Source organism: Gopherus evgoodei, chromosome 11 (genome assembly GCF_007399415.2).
Source record: "Gopherus evgoodei ecotype Sinaloan lineage chromosome 11, rGopEvg1_v1.p, whole genome shotgun sequence".
In the NCBI taxonomy this organism is placed as follows: Eukaryota; Metazoa; Chordata; order Testudines; family Testudinidae; genus Gopherus; species Gopherus evgoodei.
The window spans coordinates 74457129-74479196 of NC_044332.1; the positions used below are offsets into that span (position 1 = coordinate 74457129).

Here is a 22068-nt window from a genome sequence, read left to right on the forward strand (position 1 = left end):
GGCTGTATCCTGCTAGGATGCAGCATTCTGTGATATGTTTTCAAGGTGTGTAGGTTTGTACAATTATAGCTTTCTTTGCCATGTCCCCTTTGAAATTTCTGCTTGGTTAGGAAAATTTGTGCCCATCAGGGGATTCTTTTGAAGAGATTAAATGAGTGAGAAAACTGATTTTCTCATAACATTCATTTATGGCCAGCTCCCCCTCTCTGCCATACGGTGTCAGAGGGAAGGTGAGAAGCTGTGGAGAGAACATAAAAGCAACAAAAGGGAGAAACAATGACTCCATTTTATGCCCGTCCCTAGGTTTCTGAAGCCCCAGGATGTTATCACTACACAGCTGGAGCTCTTCAGAGGGACATCGTGGGGAGAGAGGGAGGTGTCACTGGGAACATTGTGCTGTGGCAGGACATCTTGAACCCAAAAGATTCCAGGTGAAAATGGGCACAGTAGGTAATGCATCTCGAAATACCATTAATCCCCCTCTGTGACGTTTCACTCCCTCACAGAGGATGGCAGTGCTCTGGCATGGGGCAGCGTAGACAGGCAGAGCAGAGTGGAGGGCACTGCTGGTATAGACTCAGATCCTTTATGGACCATCAGGTTTCATAAAGGCTCCAGGTTATACTCCATGGCCTAGTATGCCCATTTCAGCCAGGGAGATGTGTCAGGGGCTCCGTGAGATGAATGCCAAAGACTTTTCTGTGTATTTCTCCTCTGTGAGACATAATAACATAAGAACGGCCGTACCGGGTCAGACCAAAGGTCCATCTAGCCCAGTATCTGTCTACCGACAGTGGCCAATGCCAGATGCCCCAGAGGGAGAGAAGCTAACAGGCAATGATCAAGTGATCTCTCTCCTGCCATCCATCTCCATCCTCTGATGAACAGAGGCTAGGGACACCATTCTTTACCCTTCCTGACTAATAACCATTTATGTATTTAGCCACTAGGAATTTATCCAGTTCCCTTTTAAACATTGTTATAGTCCCAGCCTTCACAACCTCCTCAGGTAAGGAGTTCCACAAGTTGATTGTGCACTGTGTGAAGAAGAACTTCCTTTTATTTGTTTTAAACCTGCTACCTATTAATTTCATTTGGTGACCCCTAGTTCTTGTATTATGGGAATAAGTAAATAACTTTTCCTTATCCACTTTCTCCACATCACTCATGATTTTATATACCTCTATCATATCCCCCCTTAGTCTCCTCTTTTCCAAGCTGAAGAGGCCTAGCCTCTTTAATCTTTCCTCATATGGGACCCTCTCCAAACCCCTAATCATTTTAGTTGCCCTTTTCTGAACCTTTTCTAGGGCTAGAATATCTTTTTTGAGGTGAGGAGACCACATCTGTACACAGTATTCGAGATGTGGGTGTACCATGGATTTATATAAGGGCAATAATATATTCTCTATCTTATTCTCTATCCCCTTTTTAATGATTCCTAACATCCTGTTTGCTTTTTTGACCGCCTCTGCGCACTGCATGGACATGCTCAGAGAACTATCCACGATGACGCCAAGATCTTTTTCCTGACTCGTTGTAGCTAAATTAGCCCCCATCATACTGTATGTATAGTTAGGGTTATTTTTTCCAATGTGCATTACTTTACATTTATCCACATTACATTTCATTTGCCCTTTTGTTGCCCAATCACTTGACGGGGGCATTTAAGTCTCAGACCAAAGTGTCTCAGTTTTAACAGTCTCCTCACTCACGCATTCAGTTCCTTGATATTTTGCAAAGCTTATGAAGAATTCTTGATCCTGGCCAGTGGTCTCTGGGAAAGGGCATGGAAGGGGTCAGCAATTCAATAACAAGAAGCTTCTCACTCAGCAAGATGAGGAATTAGAGCAACATCTAGCATTGCAGTAAGTCAAATGCACTGGCCCCGGAGGCAGCAGTCAGAGTGACAGGCTGGCCTCCCCTTTCATTGTTTTTCACACAGATGAAAAGCTGTAGACTGACAGCTCCGCCGCCTTTGAGCAGGTGCAACACCTGCAGTTTCAGCGGAAGCCTCCCCTCGTGCATGCATCTTTACAAACCAGTGAGCCTCAGCCACAATCTTGGGGGACCAGAGCTAGCACTGAGAGAGGAAATTCCACCTCTCTGCTCCATTCCCCTCGGACTTCTTGGCTGAGAGTGCCCATGAGACTTCTAATTAGCACCTGTTGTGCTCTGCCTTAGAAGATTAATTTCAGTTGCTACTGATCTAGGCCACTTCATTTGATGACCTACAGATTCCTCGTCCTGTTGTCAATCCCTTGATCTATGCCAGACTTCCTTAGCATTAGTATTTATTTAGTATCCTAGCAATAATAGTTGTTAATATCAACTCTTATGTAGTACCAAGAGGCCCCAGTTGGGGATCAGGACCCCATAGTGCTAGGTGTCATCAAGAGTTTATAATCTCAGTTTATGACACAATGTTGTTGTTGGATAAAATGGAAGTGTGCAGGGGAAAGACAAGGTAATAGGGAAATGAACAAGTTTTGCATGGTAAGCAGGAGTTGGAGCTCACTGCCTGCCTAGCTGTGGTCACTCTGCCCCATGTGCCCACACAGACCTTCAAGCATGAAGGACAAAGACGAGTCCGTAGGTGCCTGTGTGTACAAAAGCACAGAGGGGAAATAGATGACTATGTTTTAGGTTTTCCCACCAGGAGGATCTGTGGCTTGTTGTTATGGCTATGCAATCAGTAGTATCAGTGCAAATAACGTTACTCTGCAGGAGAGGAGGGAGAAGGGGCCAAGCATGTGTTCAAATCTTTCAGGAAGCCTCTGAGAATTGTGCTGCATCTCACCCCCACGGGAAGGCTCGTTTGAAAAGTGCAGCGCTCAGACACTGCTGGGAGATGTCATATAATAATATATGGAGATATACCTATCTCATAGGACAGGAAGGGACCCTGAAAGGTCATTGAGTCCAGCCTCCTGCCTTCACTAGCAGGACCAAGTACTGATTTTGTCCCTAAGTGGCATCCTGAAGGATTGAATTCACAACCCTGGGTTTAGCAGGCTAATGCTCAAATCACCGAGCTAGTCCTCCCACCAGACATGGGCCAGCCAGCCTGAGCTGCTTCTTGTGATTTCATGCTCGTTGCCTTGAATCCTCTCCAATGACTGTGTCTTGGTGGGCATCTGGGTGAAAGCCAGAACTCCTGCACTTTTATTTCGAGTTTTCTTCAACCAATTTGCCATTTTCCTAACTTGACTCTGAACCATGAATGCCCCGTTTCTACAAATGCAATAAATCTGTGCTCATCCCCCAGTGTCCTCTATTTAAAATGCTAAAGGATGAAGTGCAAATGCAGTCAGATGTGGTCACCGGGTCCTGCTGTGGCCTGGGTATCTCCTTGGTCATTCAGAGGCAGGGTTGTGTGAAGTGATCATAGCAAGTAGGCCCCCTGGGCTCCATTCTGGTCACTGAGGAACTGTAATCTTGGGCACATTACAAGCCTGGTCTGCAAAATGTATGTGACACCTACCTAATAGGAGTATTGGGAGACTCCATTCATTGATGTTTGTAAAGAGCCTTGAGGCCCACAATGACAGAGTGCTATAGAATGTATGCTTGGTCCTGCCTCAGTACAGGTTGCTGGACTGGATGCCCCTACCAGCCCTACATTTCTAGGATTCTATAAGTGCACACAACGTTGGTCCATATTCTCCTCTTACTCATACCAGTGTAAATCAGGAATAATGCTATTTATGTCCAAGAGTAGTGTAACTTGTTTTGTAACCTCAGGTAATGCTCTGTGCCTTCATCTCACCATTTGCACAGTGAGGACTGTAATATTCCTGCATATCATAAAATGCTTTGTGATGAGCATTGTAGGAAAGGCGCGGTGTAAGTGCTAATTATTGTTTACATACGGTCTACTTTCCTCCACTCAGGGCCGTGGAGAGGAGGAGTACAGGTGTGCATATATGCAAATACTGTCATCTCTCTCTTTCTAGTGGGAAATGAAGGCTGAGGCAAATTCCAGCAACTGCTTATTAAACATTATAAAATGGCTAGAAAAATAAATATGCAGAGGCTGAGAACTTGGCTGTGTCGTTGATTAGCTTTGGGATTTCCAACTTGGCGATTGGCTGACAGTGTCAGCTAATAGGACTAGAAATGCTAGCTGTAAGTCTAAGGCAGAACAGGTTGGCTGCTGTGCCTGGCACCGGGTGCAGAGAATAGGTGCTGGATCATGGACACATACAAGATGTTGCTGCTGAAGAGCTGCCATGGATGCTAGAAAAATCTGTGATTAAAATCCACAAACCTGGCTGGTTGAAGCAGGTCTGGAAATGCTGCAGAATTCCAGCCTTTCACCATATGGCACAGATGCTCTGTTTGGTCTTAGGAAGCCCCTGTCGGCTCATGCAGCAGGCGAGATGCTCAGAATAGAGAAATGAGCCCTGCAAGGCTGCCTGGAGCTCAGACTCACATCAGGCACTCTTTGTGTCTCCCATTTGATGCACTGGGACCCAGCGATCTAATGCTTATTTGGGGAATATATTCAGGGGGGAAAACCCTGCCTCCATGGGTGTGAAGGGGAGAACATGGAGGGAGGTGAGACCCGAGGATCGCTGCATGACTCCTCTTTTCCTGTTCTTCCACTCCAGCAGAAAGGCTGCACAAGGGGTCTGGAGATGACCCACTGGAGTAGCCTATGGTGAATACATCTATGGCCTCTACAGGAGGAGGGTGGGAATGAGACTTCCATTCCTTTGCCTTGTCACTTCTCATAGGTGCCCAGAAGATTGGCTGCTCCAGACAGGCTCTGGGCAGAAGTTGTGCCCCATAACCAGTTATGATACAATAATCATACTTTTATCAATCGACCTGAGGCCTCTGCAAATGCCTTCCCCTACCCCACCATTCTGTCTCATTTGAGATCCAAGGGGATGCTTGAGTTGGCTGCTGGCAGAGCATTCTCCATCAGGGCCTCTCCTTTGGAATTATCTCCTTCCTGCCATGGCCCAGGTGGGAAGTAACTCACACCAGAGGACCTTCTGAAGACTGTCCATGTAAGCAGGCTTTCGGAGAGGACTAGGGCTGGTGAGGGGGGTAGGCAAGTCTAATGGGTGGGGATTTTGAACCCCTTCAGTTTGGCGAGTAGGTGAGACAAGGCAGGGTTGGGGAAGGGGGAGAGATGCTGCTGCTTTTGATCATTTATGTTTTGTAACACTTATGTTCTTGGGGTTTTAAATGTATGTTAAAGGCTCACTGGGGTGGAGTTCTGTAAAGATCAAGTCTGGAATGAATGAATGAATGAATGAATGGATATGCCATTGTAATCCGATTACTGCTCTTCCTAATGCTGTGTCCTTCATGATGCTTCTTTGACATGGGTTGTCCTCTGCATTTTAGATAGGATTGGCACCTCCCCTTACTAAGTCAAGCAGTGATAGTGCCTGTCAAGGGCCCCACAGTGATCTCCAGTTCTCTAAACAAACAAAAAAAATGGATGCAGGTCAAAGCCACCTTGGCAGAAGGTGGAGCGTCTTGCAGGACATCCCAGGAATTCCAGTTCCCTGAGCCGTGTGAACAGGAATGCAAACTCGGCTCTGCGTGTCTCACTATCTGCTCTATTGTTCCTGACATTTTGAACAAGCCCATCACCATGGTATCATCGCCTCAGTATCCCGCCCTGCCTGGCAGTCAGATGGAAGCTCACACTGAGCATTGTCATTCTTATTAAATCAAGATTCAGCTGCTTATTCCGAGTTGCCTAATAAATACAAATGTAGAGAACGGTGTGTGGTATAAACAGCACTCAGCATGAAGGAATTGAAGTTAACATCTTAACCCATTAGAGATGACTGTACAGAGCTGATTCATGGGTCTGCTTCCCTCTGCTACTCAGAAGTTATGCAGTATTAATAAGTGCAAATCAATTGTGTACATATTTTCCCTACCCCTTTCACATGCTGTTTATTCTCTCTCTATATGAAAAGCCTCCAAAGCATCTTCTAAAGAAGTCTGCTTAATGTGATATTTTTCTTGCTGAATGGAGCTGACCTTTCAAATTCAGCTTTTTTTCTCATCATCTTCCTAGATCTGCTAAACACGTTTTGCTCTTTAAAAAAAAAAAAAAAAAAGTTCCTGACTGTTCTTCCCCCTTTCTCCCTCCACCTTATGATGTTGAACTTGTATTGCTTGCATGTGTCAAACAGCAGAAAAAGGACCTTGAGGAAATTAGATGCTATTGCAGGTAAAAGGGGTTGGGATAAATCCACTGAAAACACAACCCTCTATATGCACTTGCCAGCTCTTCTCTTGAAGATTTAATTTATGGCCTACAGCAGATTCCAAACGTCATATGATTTATTTTTTTTAAGCTGGCCACAAAACCAAGATAATATTCTAGCTAATTATGCCCAATATGTTTCAGCTTTATTTCCTTTATTGTGAATTAAAATTCTTGGGTGGGACTGAAGAAGCAAATATTTGATATTGCATTTGCCCCCAAATAAATAACCTGCAGTATGTTGTGGATGGAATCTGAGAAGGAATCCTATTTCATATCCATTCTAAATCTAGGTAGTGTTCCCATTTTCAGTGTTTAATATCTTTTCCCCTGAGGCCTCCGTTGCTCACTTCCATTTCATGTACTGGATTATTTTCTTTCTGGGAAAAAAAAATCCTTTTTATATTTTTCTTATTTTTCATTGCTTGTTTGGCAATTAATTGGGCTCTCATTAGAAATACACTCCTATAACTGAATGCATTCTGGACCAGCCATAAACGCATGGAGACATAGCCAGGAATATTTATTCTGCTTCCACACACTCCTGATTAGTGCTAAACCTGTATGTGACCATTGTAACCTACTCTTATCTCTGTTATGAATTGAACCAGAATACTAGAATTGAACACCTTCTAGGATCTGCCCCTAGAACAGGCCTGCACAACTTGTAAAGCAGCGAGGGCCATATTAATCCAAAGAACACAGCTGAGGTCCGAACCCCCTCTGGCCTTGCTGAACCCCTCCCCCTCCCCCAGAGCCTCCAAGCCCCCCTGAAACACAACACCCCTCCCAGCGCCTCCCAGCCTCCCTGAAATACTCACCCCCCCAGCACCGCCCGCCTTGTAGAAACAAACCCTCTTTCCCCAGTGCTGCCCCACTGAAACAGTGGTATTGAACCTTGGTAATATGTTATAGCGGGCCCCTAAGGTAGTATGATTAAGGTAAAAGAAAAATGTCTTTTTGCTAGAAGTAGAATAAGATCTTCCCCCAACTTTGTAATCAATTGCCCTGGTGAATGAATGAGATGTGACTGAGGAAGGCATGGAAGGCAGCACCTCGAGACAACTGCAACCCTTGGAGAGGGGATGGGAGCCAGACCAGATCAGTAGAACAGGTCAGCCACTGACTCTTCACTTGCCTCCTCAGCGTCCCACCCCCTCTGGCTCGCCTCCTCAGCCCCCGCCACTGCCCGCTCTCTCGTCTCCTCAGCCCCACACCCCCCGGCTCGCCTCCTCAGCCCCTGCCACTGCCCGCCCACTTGCCTTCTCAGCCCCCCTGCCACCCGCCAGCTCACCTGCCACCCCACCACTGCCCTCCCGCTCGCCTTCTCAGCCCCCCACCCCCCGGTTCACCTACTCAGCCCCTGTCACGCCTGCCCACCTCCACAGCCCCCCCTCCTTCACCCGCTGCTTACCTACTCACCCCTGTGGGCCACCGGGCTGCATGTAGTGCAGACCTGCCCTAGAATCTGCCCCCTTCTTTGAGGCAGTACAGTCTGGTAGATAGGTTACTGGACTCAGGAACTCGGGGTGCTATTCCCCACTCTGCTGGGTGACCACTGAGTTCCTCTTCCACCCTTTGTCTTTATTGCCTGTTTAGACTGTAAACTCCTCAGGGCTGTGGCCCTCTGTTTGTACAGCACCTAGCACCTTGCTTACATTTCATTCTGAATGTTTTGTGTGAAATATTTTACTTAACATTTTTGGATGTTTGGATATTTTTAAACCTGCTTTCTTTTTTTGGTTACATGCCCTCCCTTTCTCCATATTTCTGTTTTTCTGCTGAAAAGGGGAGGCAGCGGAAATGGCAGGGGAGAGTGAGGAAAAAATCCCAAACTTGTTTTCAGGGTTGGGGAGTTTGGTGGGATAGAAGGATCCAGGGGAAATATGCAAAAAATTTTAAATGGAGATTGTTTTCCCATAACATTTTCTTCTTTTTTTTAAAGCCAGTATTCAATGAAAGAAAAAACTGACTCTTCTAATAAATGAGAACAATTTAGACATGATGGGAATGAGAACTATTTGAGACACCTCCCTTTTGGGTGTAGCTCTCCTAGACCAGACTGGTTGCCCTTATATGGCAGCAGGACTGGAGGGGAAGAAAATTAGCAACCCATTCACACTTCCTGAGCCTGGAAATTAGAGCCCAGCTTTTGTTTGGGATTGGGCCATTCAGAAGGGCACCCCTAAAACTGCTCCATATCTACTGTAATATTGAAAACCTGCTTGCTTAATGCAGCTAATAACGTAGCTTCTCACAGGATGACTGACAAGGAAGCATAGCAAATCCCAGTAATGACATTGTCTTCTGTAATTATCACAGAAGGGGCTGTTTCACTGTTAAATGCCCCTTCTGTGATAATTATCCATCAAGAATATGTTTATTTGTGAAGAGCAAGGCCATTGTGAAATTAGGCTATCATGGGGGGACAAGCACACAATGGGCCAACCCTGTGAGTGGGCTAGGGGAGAAGTTGCCTAGCCATGGCCCCAGAGTATCAATGGACAAAGGGCAATGTTTGGTGTCTTATGGCTTTTGCCAGGGTCCTGCACCTACCCCTTGGACACTTTCTAGGAGGGGAAATGAAAATAAAAATATATTTTAAAAAGTCTATTTTTAAAATTAGGTCAACCTATGTTCAGGCCTAAACTTACTATCATCCATTAAAATAATTGAAATGAATTAAAAATATATTCAAACGGTACATGTTTGCTGTCAAAGTTTTAAAGAAAGTCAAGCCACTGACCCAGTGGAAGTCGCTGGTTGACCACCTGGAATCAGGTTCTAAACTGACTTTTGACAGCAGTAGCCTCTTCTGCAGGTACAGAGAGAATATTTGCTTTACTTGAGTTCATTTGGCCAGTTTGGTTCAATGACTGGATCATTCAAAGTTGAAACATCAATTGGGAGTTGAAAATGCAGGAAAGCTTATTTTTCCTCATTTCAAGCAATGACGAAAAGCAGGATGTGGCAGGATAAAATCTATTAGGTCTAGAATCCTGAAGGACATGGTGAGCAGAAACAATCAGTTCAGTTCACTAACTACATATAATACTTCATTTGTTAAATTAATCAGTTAGTTTTTGATGCAAAACGTGTTTTGATAGACTTACTCTTTTTGTTTCCAGCACACTTTAGGTAGTTTTATTTAACTAATAGAAACAATTTTAAAATGCTGTTTTTGTGCATTTTAATTGAACTGCAATTTCCATCCAAATGCAGCATAACACAAATCTCAAGTAAAAAGTAAATCACCATCTACTAAATTAGAAATGCATCACACATCATTTCCCAGCATAAAAAAGTAAAAAGAATCTGAATATATTTGTTACACTGTATTTATAGACCTTTATTTAAGCAATCATATAGCTTATTCGCCTGATTGGCATAATTTGGTACTTCTTTTTGCTAATCAATGAGAATCAATCTTTCTATAGGAAAATAACTAAAAAAATGCCAGTGGAAAAACAAGATTAAAATCAATTATTTAAATCAACATTTCCTGCTTGCTGATTAAAATCTTTTTGATTAAAATCAATTCGCCCTGCTGTCTAGTGCTGATATCTGGAACTGGAAGGAACACCTGCAAATATTTTGCCTGCCTTTGCTTTATGCTGACATCACAGACTCTAAGAACAATGAATACGGACAATGTATATTGCAGTGTCCAATAGAAGAGCAGAAGAAAGTCAGGTAGCAGGACAGTGCCATCCTATTCTGTTCAGGCTCTTATGCCATACTCAACATTGTAGCATCTGAACTCCATTTCGGTGTTCTGAAGTAGCCTTTTTCTTTACCAGAAAAACTGGCGCTGTGTTTTTTTAGTCTAAAGAAAAAAAGTTTTAAGAACATAAAAATAGCTATAATGGTCAGACCAATTTTCCATCTAGCCCAGCATACTGTCTTCTAACAGTGGCCAATGCCAGGTGCTTCAGAGGGAATGAACAGAACAGGTCAATTACTGAGTGATCCATCCCCTCTGAGCCAGTCCCAGTATCTGGCAGTTGGAGGTTTAGGGACACCCCCAGTATGGGGTAGCATTCCTGATCATCTTGTCTAATAGCCATCAATGGACCTATCTTCCATGAGCTTATTTAATTCATTTTCTAATTCATTTAATTAATTAATTCAGTTGCACTTTTGGCCTTCACAACATCCTCTGGAAACAAATTCCACAGGCTGACTGTGCGTTGTGTGAAGAAGTACTCCCTGATGTTAGTTTTAAATCTATTGCCTCTTAATTTCACTGGGTAACCTCTAGTTCTTGTGTTATCTGAAGAGGTAAATAACACTTCCTTATTCACTTTCTCCACACCAGTCATGATTTTATAGACCTCTATTATATCCCTGCCCACCCTCCTTTAATTTTCTCTTTTCTAGACTGAAGAGTCCCAGTTTTTTAGTCTTGCCTGGTATGGAAAGCTGTTCCAGCCCCCCACCCTCAATCATTTCTTCTTCCTCTTCTCTGCACCTTTTCCAATGCTTTTTGATATGGGGTAACCAGAACTCCATGCACTATTCAAGATTGTGCCAACTTCCAATCTCATTACCCCAATATAATTCCAGGGTAATTGAGATCAAGCAAACAAACACATGAATTATGCTTAACAATTGGGACTACAAGTAATTTTAGGAGTAGTGCGAGCAGAGTGATCTCTTCAACAACATTTGTGATTCTGATACAGCTGCTCTGTTTGGTTCTTTCCATAAAACTTATGAAGCCAGTGCTGTTCACCGATTGGCTTCGGTGTAGAGAGTGGGTCTCCTGATAGCAGGCAGTGTTTTTGCTTCTGATACCACTGCTTAGTTTGAACACTTGTAGCCTAAGAGGCAACTCTGCAAGACTTTTCAACCAGCTGTTTTGTAGTAGTGGGGTGACTTGACCACGTCTTGGGGTCTGACTCTTCAGCTCTGAGCTTCTAAGGGAATATAGGAGGGTGCAGTATGTTGTTCCCTTTACTGGAATTGCTTGGACATCCAACATTCACGTAACAAGCACTCTCCTGGTACATTGGTCGGCCCTATACAGATGCATGTCATTGTAATGTCTTGTTCTTTCTATTTATTTGCTAGGTTCTTGCAGATGGATTCCCTGAGTTTGCCTTGCAAAATGTTGAATTCTAACTAGAGAATGGTTTATGTATCTCTCTTATTTACAACTCTCCTCATGTGACACAAACCCGACTTACGCAAATCCACACTTATGGACAAAGTTCTGTAAGCTAGAAAGTTTTGGTTTTTTTTTACTTAATGGTCGGGTATACATTCCTGACTTATGCAAAATTCGAGTTACACAAGGTGTTCCGGAATGGAACACTTGCGCAAATTGGGAAGCATCTGTATTTACATACATTTAATTCTTAAACTCTGGGTGCATGTAGTGTTAGCAATGCAACTTTTAACAACAACAATTAAACTTTAAAAACATACCTGCAATATAATGGGGTCTGTTCCTTCGCCTGCAGAACAGCTCCATTCCACCATCCTGCCCCCACTACCATGAAAGACCCGAGAAACCATATGAATCTTACAGTGTGTCCTGTGGGTCACCAAATCTAGGCTTTCTCTGTGTAAGTATGTAGTATCACCATGGTATCTGATCTTGGACTGATGAGGATAGAGATTAGAGCTGGTTGAAATATGGACATAGTAATGTAATAAGAAAATTCAGTATTTCAAACCTTTTACAATTTCACAGGAATCAAAATGAAACATTTTTTTCAAAAATTTTCATGGAATATTTCTGGAAAAAAAATGAAATTTCATATTGTTGGTTTTTCTTTTTCTTCTTTCTGTCTTTCTTTCTTGTGTCACTGAGTGTAATGGAAAGAATTGAAGGCCAAGATAGTCTGTATTCATTTTTCATTTTGGTACTCTGTATCTTTTCAAAACGTCCTCCAGTTTGAGAAAATAAAGCATTGGCAAAAAGGAAAGACTATCTGGCACTCCAGATCTTCCAAAGTTGAGCACATTCTGAAAAGTTAGAGTGGCAAAAATAAAGCTGGAAAAAGAAATGAAGAACTGTGTGTGAGAGAGAGGGAGGAGAAAAAAACAAATCCAAGCTAAGGTATCATTTATTGTATTGCAGTCAACACTAATATTTGGGGGGTGAGTGGGGAGGAAGGGAGGGTAGAATGAAGGAAGAGAAAAAAAGAGGAGATACAATTAACCTGAAAATTCAAAAGTTCAATGTTTGGAAAAAAAATTAAATTTCAAGAAAAATAACAGAAAAAATCAAAACCACAAAAGTCTTTTCTCAAAGTTTTAAGTTTAGGGGGAAAAAGGCCATATTTCATGGGGAGAGAGGAAAGTTATAACTAGCTGTAATAGACAGTTCCAGTGTTAAGGACCACTTTTGAGAATTAAGCACTCATTTTGAAATCCTTAGATCACGTGACACTTTACTTCCCAAGTCCTTGATTGTTCTGATTAACCTGTGTAATCTGCAACTTGCTCTGTCCAGTGAGACCTCTGAGAAAAAGGAGATCTTTCTGTACTTCATGGACAGTAAAACTCTCTTGGTGCTTTTTTTTCAAGGGTTGGACTTATCCACAGAATCTTTGCCTGAAAGTTTCCCATCTCTGGACTGTTCAGCTCACTAGCCAGCAGGCTCCCTCCCTCCATTTTAGAACCAGAAGGTGTATGAATACTATACACTCAATTATATCTGTTAGTCCTTTAAAAGCTCAGGGATGGGAGCCAGGGGACCTATGTTGTGTTCCTGGTTTGGCCACAGACTTTTTTGGGCCTTGAGCCAGTCACTTTCTTCCCTTCAGCAGAGTCGTATTACTGACTTACCTCAGAGGGAGGGGTTCTGAGTTTTTTGAGTCATTAATATTTAGAAAGTGGTCTAAGATCATTGGATGGAAAGTTCTGTTGGCACGATTCTCAGCTTGTGTCCGTTGGCCCTGCTCCATTCACTTCAACAGAACTGCATCCATGTATGGCAGCTGAGGATGTAGCTCAGAATATATAATTATTATTATTAAATTGTTTTATTTGTGTGTGCATGCTAATATTATGTATTTTTTAAAAATTATATCTGTACTCACTCTCTCATGTTACCTAGGAAGGTTGTAGAATCCCCGTCACTGGAAGTTTTAAGAAGAGGTTAGACAAACACCTGTCAGGGATGGTCTAGATATACCTAATGTTGCCTCAGTGCAGGGAGATGGAGTAGATGACCTCTTGAGGTCCCTACATTTCTATGAGTCTTTGTGTATATATATAGAGAGAACAAGCATAGATTTAATTTTAAAAATACCTTGATTTGGATGTTTTCATATTCGTTTCTACACGATTCTTGCCTTGGGATTTTCTATTGCATTTATTCGATTAATTTAGGCACTTATTTAAGTGCCTCAAAGTAGAGAGAATCTGTGGAACTTTAGTACTGGACTGCTCCTTTTTTCTATTTTCCCCCTCCAACTGGAGTGGGGGGCAGTGACTGGTGCATGTGTGATGTCTTGTACTGACTGTGGGATATCATCCAGAGCCCATGAAGAGCTCAGTGAAAGCACCAGATTCATTTAATGCCAAATGCAAGATCAAACACATGGATCTTCTTCAGTCTTTCCATTCAAGTCACTTTATTATCATTATTCTTTGATCATTCCCATCAAAGGGGCCAAATTCTGCCCTCCCATGTATGTGCAGATCTCTCTTTGAAGTCAGAGGGAACCCCACACGTGCATTTTAGAGCAAAGTGTTTTACCCATAGATTGCTATTCCTCTTGTTCAGGCTATGCCTCCAGCGACTGTATGTTCCAGCTTGGTTTTACTTTAAATTCAGAGGCTTCTTCTAAAGAAGGAAATTACGCCTGACTGGCTAAACATTGTCAAAATCAACTGCCATGTGATGCCATGGTCCTGTGGTTATGGTGCAGGTCTGAGACTCAGGGAACCAGCCCTGGAGTCCTGTCTTTGCCACAGATTCCTCGTGAAATCATGGGCAAGCTTCTTAGTTTCTCATCATCTGTAAAAATGGCGATAACCTTTGCTTTGTCTATTTGGATTGCAAATTCTTGGGGGCAGAGACTGTCTGTTACTATGTTTATGGACAGGGCTTAGCATAATGGGGCTGTGATCTCAGCTGAAACTTCTAGACGCTACCGCAATACAGATAAAAAGTAGCCACTCTTGTAATACAAAAAGATAATGTAATTGGACCCAGGAATCTGGGACAATTGCAGAATTAGACATCCAATAATTTATCTGTCCCTTGATTAATTTTCATCATGGCTATTTCCTAATGTTGGCTTCGATGGCAATTAGGATAAATTAAACTTCTAATGAACACATAACTGCTGGACTAGAATGGAATTATGGTAATTCTTAGCATGGAGTTGTACAGAAATTGGTTTCAGAAGCTTTTAGGAGAGTTCGTTATCTGACCAAAAACGAGAGTGATGCAGCTGGTGCTAATTAAAGCAAATAGACTAAAGAATGCAAACAGTCTAATTTTGAATTTATTAACAGCATTAAATCTTATACAGACAATGCAACTTGCATTTTGAGCTTTACTGGGGGAAGAAAAATGTCTTTAGAAAGTTGAAGGTCAGTTTTCTTTTCCATTTGTCTTCTAAAGCATTTAAAGGAAAGCTGTTCTGTTAGAATATATGTGGCTAAGCATCAGACATGGACCTTTGGGAAACCTCAAATTACTAGTAATTAACTTTATTTCATAGGGTTAATTCATAAGAGGTAACTTAAATGGGCAGAAAATGTGTTCATCGGTTAATGATACAATTCTGTAAGCGATGATAATGATGCTAACACAGTACTGTGCTTAGCACTTCACATCTTTTAAGTGCTGCACAAGCAGTGTTTTCTTTCCAACACCCCTTTGAAGTAGGTATTACTATCCCCGTCTTTCAGGTGGCATAACTGAGATGTTCAAGCCTCCACGGAAGCAGGGGATACAGGGAGCATTTTGGTACAGGGGCTAAGAAGGGGAAGACATGTCGCCAGAGGGAGGAAGCATGGCTAAGGTGGACAAATCTTCACCCTTGCAAGCCCAATGTGATCCACTGAAGTGGGAGTGAAACTTAAGGTAGCCTAATGGCTACTCTAGCTTGTATTAGGGGTTGTCCCGTGGCCCCAGAGGACATAAGAGCTGAGACAAATTCTGCCCCATGAAGCAGGCCAGAGATTTGAAATGTCTTATCCATTAGATGACCCTGCCTTTCTAGGATGAAGTGGGGAGGGTGCAGATATATTTTTCAATTGAACTGTTGTTGATTTAAGGAATTTGCAGAAAAAGATGTTAAAGAAGGGGAATAGACATTCAAGAGTCTTGTGTTCCGTTCCTGGAGATGCTGGTGACCTTGAGAAAGTCACTGCATCTCTCCATGCTTAAGCTTGCCTGTCTGTAAATAAGGATAGGAATGCTTGCTTGTCGTGGGTGCTGGGAGGGTTAATTAGCATTTGTCCAGTGCCTTGGTATCTTTCTGCTAAATGGAGTTGTACAAATGCCAAGTAACGTTGATGGGCTCTGTCAGCCACTACACAGGGTACATCTATGAAGGGGACAGGACAGCAAGGGGCTGGATTTATGGCATTTGGCTAAAATTTTCAACAGCGCCTGAGTCTATGGAGAAAGTCAGTGGGACTAACTCGGGCACTCTGAAAGTGCTTTCTCTTTATTCTTCCTTTGGGGCATCCAGGGTTCCTGTCTCCCATAAGAGGCAGGAATCTGCCTGCTATCGCCAGTGGAACCTTGAGATTTGTATGGATCTCTGTTGAGGTTTTTTGCCTCTTCTCTGACTCCTAGTTCTCCACTTCCCCTCTAGCCCCTTGGCAGGGCAACTCCTGCAGGAATCCCGCAACACTGGTTGCTACCCCTGAATATGTTTTCAGGGGTGAGGCATTCGGACTTAGAGAGGGGCAGCAGGTAAATTAATGGCAATAGTGTCCTTCACAGAAGTTATGGGAATTGTGTCACAGAAAGCAGCTGTCCTCGTTGTTCCATCCTTTCCCTGCTCCCTGCAACAGCATGGACACTGTTCTTTGGAGTCATCTTGCAGAGAGGCTTCTGTGCAGGATAGCAACACTGCCCACTTCCACAGCCTATCATACCTGACCTCTAAGATTTTCATCACTGCCATTAGCGCTTGCAGCAGGGAAGTGCATCTCATTATTATCAAAAATTACTATGGGTTGCTTTTCATTTGGCCATCAGAAACTTTCCACAGGGCATATTGTCTCAGACAAGAGACTCTCTGGATCAGATTCTCCCCTGCATCCAAACACAGGGCCGGATGTGTCAGGGAGAGGGTTGCAGCTCCTGGATCTTGCAGGCTGCTCTTTGCTAGCTCTAGCCTTGCCATGAGTTGGAGCAGTCATGGGATTGCTCTAAACTACTAGGAAAGGGATAGGTAATGTCATGATGCCATGACATAAATCCTTGGTATGTCCACACTTTAGATGCTGCGTGCAATTCTCATCATCCCATCTCAAAAAAAGATGTATTAGAATTGGAAAAGGTACAGAGACGGGCAAAAAAAATGATTAGAGGTATAGAACAACTTCCATACGAGGAGAGATTAAAAAGACTGGGAATATTCAGCTTAGACTTGCCTGCTCATTCTTCCCTTCTGTTTTTCACTCTAGTGCAACTCAAAATTCACATTGCACTCTTCATTGTAAGGTGACACCCTTGTGTGCCAACATGGTGGTGGTTTTGCAGAAATCTTGCGTTGGACCTAGAACACAGGCTTTTTTTCCCTAAAAAATGCTGTTCAGGCTCTTGGTGTTTGGATCAGCATGAGAATCAGGATCTAGATAGGCTTTGAACTCAAGTAGAGTCGATGTAAACGTACAAAGTGGAGCAATTGTAGAGACAACCGCTGCATATGTAACGCTGACAGACCCCAGTCGTTGGTGGGCGAGATCAAACCTGAGGCCTCTGGAGTTTAGTGCATGAGCCTCTACCGTGTGAGCTAAAAGCCCACTGTCTGTTAGCTAAGCCTTTAGAGCAGAATTATTTTATATCTCTCTCTACGTGGTCTCGGTGCCACTAGATGGGACAGAATACCACACCCAGACGGCTTGTGGGTTACAGAAACGTTTTGCCTCTGGTACTTTTATGCTTAATGACACCCTTGTCCAGGTATGAATATTAACAGTGAGTTGTTTGTCAGAGCCCTAGAGGAAGCAAGCTGTGCTCAGTTAAATAACATGGTGGGTTTGTTAGTAAATGATGACACAAACCACAGAAAAAACACTGACATGTGCCATCCCCGCAGAGCAGCTGAGCATGCTCCCTCCTGCCCAGGGCTACAGCTAGTGTAAATCAATGTAGCTCCACTGACTTCACTGCTGATTTACACCAGCTGAGGATCTGTGCCGTGGAAAGGAGCAAAGGCTGGGCGATTACAGCACGGGAACAGATAATGCAGTTGTAGTGCATGTGGAGTGGATGGATTGTCTCTTTCCCATCTACATCACGGGGTATGTCTTCGCTACCGGCCGGATCGGTAGGCAGCAATCGATCCAGCAGGGATCGATTTATCGTGTCTAGTCCCAGCGACCCCCGAGTGCTCTCTCGTTGACTCCTGTACTGCCAGCTTGGCAAGAGGCGCAGGCAGAGTCGACAGGGGAGCAGCAGCAGTCGACTCACCATGGTGAAGACAGCATGGTACGTCGATCTAAATACATCAACTTCAGCTACATAATTTAGATTGATTCCCACCCCCAGTGTAGACCAGAGCTAAGTGAGTTATTGTGTATAAACAGGTTACTGACTTAAAAAAGAAACATACAACATCAAGGAGATTATTCAATATATGGTAGGAAATAAAGACATCGCGGAAAGCTCTGCTTTCAGTTACGTTGGTGTAATTCCATCCAAGTCAACAAAGAGACTCTGGTTTTATACCAGTATAACGGAGATCAGAATTTCTTACTTCACATTAGATTAGATTTGCCTCCCACAGTTTCTGCTTCTATTCAATTCCCTTGCTGCATACTGTTATACCTCTTTCTTCTTTTAATAATCACTTGGCAATAATGCTTTGGAGGAACACCAACTAAAATGAAGAGGTGAGCAGAGATTACGCAATTCATAAACACATTTTTTTTCCTTAACTTTGAGGCTTATGTATTGTTTGTGCTTCCACAGTTGAAGTGCAGCTTAATTTGTATAGCTGCAAACCACATTAGACCAAAGGAGAAGGGCTGGGGGAGGAAAAGCCTTCTCTCTTGAAAAAATAAAGTCTTCTATCGCTTTTTTTCACCTGGTATTTGTTCTCCTTATCTGAGATCAAAATGAAAGTGGCATTTTGGTTTCTTAGGGACCGAAAACAAGCTGGGTATTTTGTTATCAGTAAGGGCTTCTCTTTGAATGTATTATGTGTGGTACAGGGTATTGGTTTTGAATGTTTTTGTTTCGAGTGAATCACAGATCAGAGGAAGAAACAAGTATTTCAGCCATTGTGTGAAGTGATGCAGTCCCAGGACTCGAGGTGTGTGTGTGTGTGTGTGGTCTCAGGGGGATGGGACACTTTCTTGCCTGTACTATCAATGCTGAAATGCTTAAAATTAATTGGCTTTTTTAACATCTCCAATTAGATGTTTGCCCAACTACTGTGAACATGGAGGAAAATGCTCCCAGTCCTGGACCACCTTTTACTGTGATTGTAGAGAAATGGGTTACATGGGAGCAACCTGCCATAACTGTAAGTAAACCAGTTAAGCATACTTGGATAAGGCTGGCCTGATAGAGATTGTGGTGCTAAAGCACAGAGGGAGTGCTTTGAGAAGTCATCTGTTATTACAGGAAGCAATAGACTGTGCTCAGACAGGATTGCAAAGGGTCAGCAGTTAGACTAGAAACAGCAAAGGAATCCATTACACAAACACACAAGTCTCTTGACACACTTGAAGAAGAATTTCTGGAGATAAATCAAAAGTCAAAGGACTTCCATTCTTCTTTATCGTATTTTCTCATCTCCTTCTTTTCAGTCACCACCAAAGAATTGGGTTTCTTTTTCTAAGTTGCTGTTTCTGTATTTTTCACATTTTACTGGTTCATCAAGATCTCTTGCTATAGAAAAAATGTGTGTGTGTTTTTTTTTGAGGGACTGGTCATACCGCTGCTATGTAGCACTCTCATAATAGTGATGGGAACAGGTAATGTGGTGAAAAGGGGGTGAAGTATGATGTCAAGTGTTCGGTACTTGTACCAATGATAACATGGCTGTGGGCTGCAGAGGATATGTTCTATTAAATAATTTTTTATTGTATATGGTTTTGTAATATCGTGTGTGGGGAGGCAACTTTAACTGTTTCACAACAAAGTTTTTACATATTAATATAACAGTGTATGAATTATATCTGGTCAAAATTTATCACATTACAATGTTCTGATGAACATGTCAGAATTTAAAATATTGCAGCAGGATAGCTACGTAGCTGGTCAATTTTCTTTGTACTTTTATTACATTTCAAATTTTGGAGTAAAAAAGGGAAACATTTTAAGAAAATATTCCTAATTTGTTTCTCTGTTTTTTGCACAGGTCTAATGTCCATTCATTATAGGCATACCAAAAGGCGTGTGTGTGTGTACACGCGTGCACACACACACACACACACACACACACGCACGCACATATATACATTTGTATTGTTGGAAAAAAACTTAGTTCTCACTTTTTGGTTGGGTGCAGCAGAGTCAGATACTTTTTGTTCTCTTTACAATTGTATAGAGGGAGAGAGTGCCCTAGGACACAGAGTTGCCCCAGTCCCAGGCAGGTCTCCTCACTGGTAAACAATTACAGCAAGTATTTATACTTTTTGTTACATACAATAATAAGCAACAGCGGCATTTTGTTTATACATAGACCATCTTGATATCTTATTTTTCTCACTTCTATTTAGACGCCAGTCTACGTTCCTCATTATCGGCACAAGGTTGCAACAACTTCTCACACAGTTCTTTCCCACTCGCCTCACACAAGCCTTGCTTCTACAGATCTCATGTTAGTAGGGTCATGCTTAATTTGCATTTTTATTATCCACCACTCTGCCATGAAAATTTTGATTGTTTTGATTAATTTTCCTTTTAAGTTTTGAGTATAGAAGTAATTAATTCTATTTCACCTTATTGTGTAACAAGAGGGCAAAATAACTGTACTAAATATTCCCTGGGTGAAGGGTCACTCTAACCAAAACCCAGTGTGCAGGGATGTGGCCTTGGAGCACGAGAGCAGAGTAAAAGCCTTTCTTACTTTGTGGTGAGAGGTCTGATTCCAAGAACCAAGGGCTTTGTATTATGAGTTTTTGTGTAAATGCCAAACTAACGCATATTCAACATGATCAGTTTCTTGTGAAATAAGGGTGTGTCACGCAGGAGTGGTGGCAAGAGACCAATTTTTATGATTTGGCCTCAGTCACATAACATGGTCAAGGGTTACAAAAGGTTACAGCTCTGTCAAATGCGCCGTGATCCTTATTCCAGTAGGTTCTGTTACCTCCTTAGACTTTCTCATTTTCCATTTGTGTATTTCTGTGGTTTTAAGGCTCAGAGCTATATTGTAGCTTTCAGAAAGTCAATCTTTTCTTGTCTATATTAGCCTTTCAGCAGAGCACTGAACATTGATATAAAAGATGATGAAAAATGTCTGAAGTGGCTAAATTCTCCAAGTTCTGGAGCTGTCAATATGTCCAAATGCTTTGGGAGAAGATAATTAACAGAATTTAATTCAAGTCTTGATATTTGCTTTGGTACATGATGAATCTTGCACATGCCTTTCTATGCATTTTGAACATGCCTCAGTGGCCTTTCTAGCTGCCGGAGGATGACCTCTATAAGACTGGAAATGTCCTAGAGCTCTCAGTGCAAAGCTAGCATAAGTGTGCCCCGAAAGGAGATTTTTAATAATAATGCCACTCAGGGTTGCTGGCCCCCATACACCACCAAGTACAACCCATATACCACCTGCCCACCCCACTCCCAGAACATGGTACCAGCTCAGGGGGTTTCTGCTCTTGGGGCTGCCCTGGGCTTTGACCTTGCCAAGCGGAACATTGTGCCAGGCAAATCCACCCCGCTGCTGCTGAGTGGTGACCCCTGCAGCCGGTAACTGAACAGAGGTGACTGGACGTGCCATCCCCCAGCTCTCCCGTCCTGCTTGCTGCTCCTGAGGTGTCCTGTCCCAGTGACTCCCAGACACTCTCGAGCCAGATTTGCCTCTGGACAGGTGCTGCCACCATGCAGCTCCCCCTGGGACAACCACCAGGTGCTGAGGGATCCAGTGGGAGCATGACTGGCAAAACCCAGGACTTTTAGTGTCCCAGGACAGCTTTCCTGGGACAGCTACCTAAAAGAGGGATGATGCAGGGCAAACTATGACAACTCTGTTACTGCACACAACACTTCTGATCTGAGATTCATAAAGTGTTACTATACAATGAAACACTCAGTTTCCGTGGAGCTATACTGTTTAAAACCAGCTGAGGGCCTGGCCCATTGTCCCATAAAACCTCTGGTAATGTAGAGAAGTACTATACCCATTTTACAGTTTGGTCAAATGAGGCTTAGAGAGGATCACTAATTTGCTTCTAGCAGTAAGTCAGGTAGAGTAGCATCCAGGAGTACTGAATGGCTAGTTTCCTGCACTAACCACTACATAGTGTTGTGACTATCTGCACACTCCCAGGACAGATGCTTCCCAAAGTATTTGGACATCTGTATTGGAGGTTTATGACTCAGACCATGCATGTGTTCAATAGTCATATCAAGCCTACTCTTTCTGGCATAAGCTTCCATCATATCATCTTTCTCATGTGTGAATATGAATTGTCTTCCTGTCTGCTGAGCCTGTTGT

The 22068-nt window shown here is 42.9% G+C and overlaps 1 protein-coding gene across 2 annotated transcripts in view; it reads left to right on the forward strand.

Moving 5' to 3' along the window:
• Positions 1–22068, forward strand: part of CNTNAP5 (contactin associated protein like 5) — a 431022-nt gene that overhangs the window by 244627 nt on the left and 164327 nt on the right. For both annotated transcript variants that reach the window (XM_030580503.1, XM_030580504.1), the window contains one exon: positions 18812–18918. In XM_030580503.1, the coding sequence (XP_030436363.1) occupies positions 18812–18918 (107 nt within the window). The remainder of the gene's footprint in view (positions 1–18811; positions 18919–22068) is intronic.